The sequence below is a fragment of the Ipomoea nil genome, unplaced genomic scaffold (genome assembly GCF_001879475.1).
Source record: "Ipomoea nil cultivar Tokyo-kokei standard unplaced genomic scaffold, Asagao_1.1 scaffold0480, whole genome shotgun sequence".
Lineage (NCBI taxonomy): Eukaryota > Viridiplantae > Streptophyta > Magnoliopsida > Solanales > Convolvulaceae > Ipomoea > Ipomoea nil.
Window position 1 is genome coordinate 2584342 of NW_017616908.1, and position 5953 is coordinate 2590294.

At 40.4% G+C, this 5953-nt stretch overlaps 1 protein-coding gene across 1 annotated transcript; it reads right to left on the reverse strand.

Moving 5' to 3' along the window:
* Positions 1 to 2831: 2831 nt before the first annotated feature.
* On the reverse strand, positions 2832 to 5279 carry LOC109173390. The gene is made up of 4 exons (XM_019322617.1): positions 4981 to 5279; positions 3930 to 4812; positions 3756 to 3830; positions 2832 to 3713 (listed from the first exon to the last, which is right to left on the reverse strand). The coding sequence occupies exons 1-4, from the start codon at positions 5277 to 5279 to the stop codon at positions 2832 to 2834; spliced, it is 2139 nt and encodes a 712-aa protein (XP_019178162.1).
* Positions 5280 to 5953: the final 674 nt, after the last annotated feature.

Here is a 5953-nt window from a genome sequence, read left to right on the forward strand (position 1 = left end):
ACAGGGATCTATCTGAAAATTTATTCAGTGGTTCATTTCCTACTCAACTAAGTTCCCTTGTAAATCTAAAGTATTTGTAAGTATATATGTGTAATTTATTTACTCATTTTGTTAATTAACAGGAAAGAATTACTTCTTCATTAATTAGCAGGTAATAATTTATGTATGTTGTTTAGTGTTTAATTTCTTTTTAAAAATTGTGCACATTTTCAATCTGATATCCTCTTGTATATTGAATGTAATTGTAAGTGTAATTTTGTGGGTCCCGATAGGGTGGTAAAAAGTCTAGAGGGGGGGGGGGGGGGTTGAATAGACTTTTTAAACTTTTTCACAATTAATAACACTTCGGTAATTTCAACTCTAAGTAACAAGATATGAAACTTAGATGCGCAGCGGAATTAATTAAACAACCAAGTGTTACGTAAAATTAAAGAGATATATCACATGCAATATTATAGATATGTTTGCAAAGGCTCAAATAATAAGTATGAAAATTTATGCCCTCATGCAAACGTGGAAGCTACTAGACCCAGATGAATAATTTCGTACAGTATATAAAATGGGTCAGTCAAATATTCAACATGCAAGACAACAAATGAATATTTAAAGAGATGGTGCACTCAATATGTGTGTGGTATCACGTGTGAATCAATGAGTGAATCCAAATGGAATTGTGTCTGCATGCACTTGTAAAGTCACATAACCCAATTAATAAGATAAATGAATAAGACAAATAGTAAATGGGTTAGTATGCATGCAATAATAAATAAAGGCAGTAAGTAAATGAGAGAGGCAATTTATAGTGGTTCAGAGGTGGTGTAATCCTCCTAGTCCACTCTTCTCCTTTCACTCCAAGGAGGAAATTCACTATCTCGTTCACCCAGATACAAATAGTGAATCAAGTGCACACAGGCAATTCCCGAGTGTTTTGCACACAGCTACACTCAATCCAGAGTATTTCGCACAAAGCTATACTCCTACGCCAACTAAGTGTTTTGCACCCAGCTACACTTAGCACCACCGAACGTCTCGCACACAGCTACGCTCAGCAACCACGAGTGTCTCGCACAAAGCTACACTCACGAGTGTCTCGCACAAAGCTACACTCAACAGGGTAGTGTCTTGCACAAAGCTACACTCAACCCTCTTTCTACACACAGTAGAGGTAAGTTTAAGAGAAAACAAATTTCTCTTCTAGTGACTTGAAGAATCTCTCGTTTAAGCTCAAAAATAGATATTTCGAATTTTTGCTCTTCTCTTTTATTCTTCGTGTATTGCTCTCTTTACTGCTCTTTTTGCCTCTTCTTACTTTCTGTTTCATGTCTTCAAGTCTTCTTGGTATATATAGCTGAAGAAGCTATATTACCGTTGTAGCTTCAATTGATCTTGATCGTTCATTTTGATCAGCTGCAAATTATTGCCAACTTGCATTGCGGTGAATTAATGCAAGAGATGGGCTTCCACAGTGAGTTTGAAAATCCTCACCTGACAAATCTTCAAAAGTCATACATATCGGCTCATCAGCTAAAACTTCTCCGAAAAATAATTACCTTATCTTGATGGATTCAAAATGATGAAATCTTTCCAAAAGATTTTCCTGTTGATTCTTAGATAATTCGATAGAACTAGATGACTGAAACAGATTACTAATTGATCCAATTAGGTTAATCAGTGAATATGTAATGAGGTAGAAAGATAGCCACACACAAAAACGAAGACACATAATGTTTTTTACCCAGTTCGATACAGTGTGTATCTACGTCTGTGGGACGATCACATAGGCGTCCAATCCACTAACTCATAACCCAATGTACAAAGGTAGATATACAATAATCTTACCCAGGTGTCCCACACAAGGTACAAACCCAGTCTACAAAGGTTTAGTGGATTGTTGAAGATGGAGAGCTAAACATACAGAAGTCCAATGAAATCCCTTCACTTGGAAAGCCAACTCTGATGCAGTCCACTTCAATGACGCTCTATAAAGTTGTTACCACAACAGTGTGATCTTTACGTCCTTTCGTTTAAGTAGCAGTAGTTCTTCTCAAGTTCATCATCTTAATCACCTTGAACATTCTGTTTTGAGAAGATGCATGCCAATCAAAGATCTATTCTCATATAGCCGGTATGGAGTGTTTCTTCGTATATTCGTTGTAACCCTAGTTCTCTCCAAGAACTCGTACTTATAGATCCTTCAATAAACATTCTCCATAGATATCTTTGATTGTAGAAGGTAGGACTGTAAAAGAGGAATGTAATCATAGCAGATTAGGTCCATTACCTTCTTTGAAGATACGCTGATCTTCTTTCCATACTGATCTGATTCACCGCGTGAGCCTCATAAGGAAACAGCTTTCCTAAATCAGATCTTCAGTGTCAGTCCCTCTGTTGTTGTTTCTGATTGATCAGTCATCTGTAAAACCAGCCGGACAAAGCCTAAACCTATCTTAGAATGCAATAATAATATTGCCAATTATAGTGTGGGGTTTTTGAACATAAACACTAACAAATTCCCCCTTTGGCTATTATTTGGCAAAACAACTCAACTATATAAAAGTAATCAACTAAGATAGGTTATGAGCAAAAACAACCCATGATCAATTCTGATTAAAAACAACCAAAAAACATACTAAATAGTCTAGAAACAAAAACAGCAGTCTTAGATCAATAGGAGACAACAACCGGACACATCGGTCAGAACGAGCTTCGAGCAAACAAACCAAAAACGAACATTCCAATCATCACATCGCCCAGCCAGGGCCAGAAGGTACTTCAAACAAACACTCCCCCTGAGTTCATTACTCCCCCTTTTTGCCAAAAGTAGCCAAAGATCAGACATTTGAGGGAGAGTCACTGTCAGTCTTCTCAGGGTCCACAGCAGCAGCAGATTCAGTCAGGCTCATGCGAAGAAGGACAGTGGCGAGTTCAGTTCGTGAACCTGTCAGCTGTTTGGCAATGATACCGTGCACCGTTTCAAGCTTAGCAACTCGCGCCTTCAACTGTTCAGACAGCTTCACATCCTTGTCATGCAGGGACTCATCATTCACAGTCTCAAGTTCTGAATTTGTTGGAGCAGTGACAGGGACTACATCCTTGATATGGTCTCCAGATAGTAGTCGTTTGTCGAGAGTATAAAGCAGTGTTGGGCTGATGACTTCACTGGTCATAGGTTTAAGTCCCTGAGAAGTAAGTATTCCAAAGATTAGATTTGGGAAGGGCAGCCTTACCTTTTGCTCCCTGGGATGAGTCAGAGTCAAAATATGATAATAAATCCACTTTCCCAGATCAAGCTTCATCTTGGTGCCAATCCGAAATAAAAATCCTGCAAGAAGCTTTCCAACTGTGTTGAAATGAGCAGATGGAAGCCAGTTGTGCAGAGCCAGACGATGTAGGATGACATATTTTGACGTGAGATGTGAGCTTAGCAAGTAATCCTTATCTCCAGTAGGCCAAGATGTGGTCTGACCACCAGTAAGAGTTTTGGCCACCAAATTCCAATCAGTAATATCCTCCTCTTGTACCGCAGGCAAACCATAGTAATCATTGATCATATCTGGTCCAAAGACATACCACCTACCTCTGATAAAGATTTGCATTGGTCGTGGCCCCACAAGATCATCAATCTCATCACTGAGATTGCAATAGAACTCATAAGTTAGCAGCTTGGAGTAAGGGCAGACATCTGTGACTGTTTTCAGCAACCCAACTTCACTCTACAGAGGTAGAATGTCGCAGACTGAATTGAGCTGATTCACATCCACCGTTCGTTGAACAATGAGTTCCCTTCTGACCATTTTGGCCCATTTGTTCTGTGCAGCAGAGGATACAAACTGAGGTCGATAAGCAGAAGTGTCAGTGTCGTCAATAGGATGGCCCTCAGTTGTGACACTGCGTCATATGGAACGCGTGGATGGCTTCCCCCTTTTTACAGAAGGGGCTGGTACAGAAGCAGATGGTACATCAGAAGATCCTTTGGGCTTAACTGATGATCGTAGAGTCTTAAACACCTGTTGAATTGGCGGATCACTTTCAGGCTTACCAGATTCACTCGGCTTTCTCTTCTTTGCAGGTTGGTCAACATCAGCAGTATCAGCACTGGTTTCAACAACCACTTTTGTCGGGACATTTTTCCTTTTGGTTCTTCTAGTTTCTTTGGTTGGAGATGGAATCGGAGTCACCGAGTGGCTTGAATTGGACACATTCGCAGACAGACTGCCCACAACATTTACAATCTCTCGAATCTTGAAATTGGTGGTATCTGTGTGAGCAGTATCCTCAACAGTAGGGGCAGCGGATGAAGGTGCTTGGGATCCATACACCTCGGCTAGAATCTTATCGTCTTCACTGGAGGAGTTCGAAGGATGAATGACACGGTAAGGTTGAGGGATTGAAGAAGTTGGTAACCCAGCAAAGTATCGTGCATGTTCCAGGTTTTCTTCCATAGTTCTTGCAGCATAAACAGGAATTCCACCTGTTTTCCCAGACTTTTTGTGACTTGGTAAAGACCCAGTTTCAACAGTAGGTAAGGTAGGTGGATCAATTGCAGTGCAGGGTTCTTTAGGGAGATTCACAGACACAGATGCAGGCAGAGCAGATTTCTCAGAATCATAAACAACCAGACTTAGTGGATTTGGCTCTTCAGAGGTCGTTGTTTTCTCAACATTCACATGCAACACCTCATGTTTTTCACCAGAAATATCAGTCAAAGGCAAAGATGGGGGATCAACATTTACAGGGGATTTCACAGAATCCAAAGTCGAAACATTTGCAGGTAAAACATATACAGAGGATGGAATAGAGGGATCAACAGGTCTATCAGGAGAAATCTCAATGGGAGTTTCAGAGTCATTTACCCGTTGTCGAAGAATTTCCTGTCTGTGTGTAGCTTCTCTTTGAGCGGCCTCGAGACACAGAGCTTGGGACTCTTCTCGTCAACGAGCAGCTTCATCGGATTCTAGGGCACGCTGAGCAAAATATTGCAGGAATGCCCCTGCCCGATTTCCATCATCCGGTTCTGGAATCGATACTGGTGAGACATCTTCATCTGCTTCAGCAACCATTACAAGAAGCTCAGTTACGTCGTCTACCGACCAGTCAGCATAGAACTCTGGGTAGTTAGACATAACTGTCACCAGAATTTCATCTCGTAGTAGAGGGTCGAGCTTAAGCTTCTTCTTCCTAGCCAACTGTAGAAGTGTCTCTATATGTTTCAGGGCGGTATCCGGAGAATGGACCTTCCTTCCAAGTTTGATGATAATATTCCTCACAGGATCCGCCATGAGAGATTATTTGACGGGAGAAGATTAACTCTTTGAGGGCAGATATGCAAGAGAGAGAGGAGATGAGAGTATGAATGATTTCTTTCTTCTTGACCCGGTAACACACAGCCTTATGAATAATAAGCCCTAGTCAAAGCGGCTTGTCAAATAGCATGCAGACGTGATTGATTGATGCAACGGTAAAGCTTCTTTTTAGGAAGGAAACAAATCCCAAGGAAATTTGAAATTTAAAAAGCCAATAAGATCGTTTAAGATCTCTTCTGAGAAGAATAAGCATATATAGACTTCTTAACGTAAAAAGAGAGGAGACTTTTAAGGTAAGTCAAATTCATATTACTGACCCGTAATAAACTAACTCCTCTCTGACAGACTTACTGATTTAGTTAGTCAATTCTGCAAATTCCCAGAGCAGATCTGAGAATTTCAAAGTGATTAGCATCCAGTGGCTTAGTCAGAATATCTGCCAGTTGTTTATCAGTCTGAATGTATTCTAACTCAATTTCCTTGGATTCAACCAGGTCTCTAATGTAGTGATGTCTGATGTCAATATGCTTCGTTCTGGAATGCTGAACAGGATTCTTGGAAATGTTAATGGCGCTGACATTATCACAAAAGAGAGTCATTGTTCCCTGTGTAAGACCATAATCCAGAAACATTTGTTTCATCCATACCAG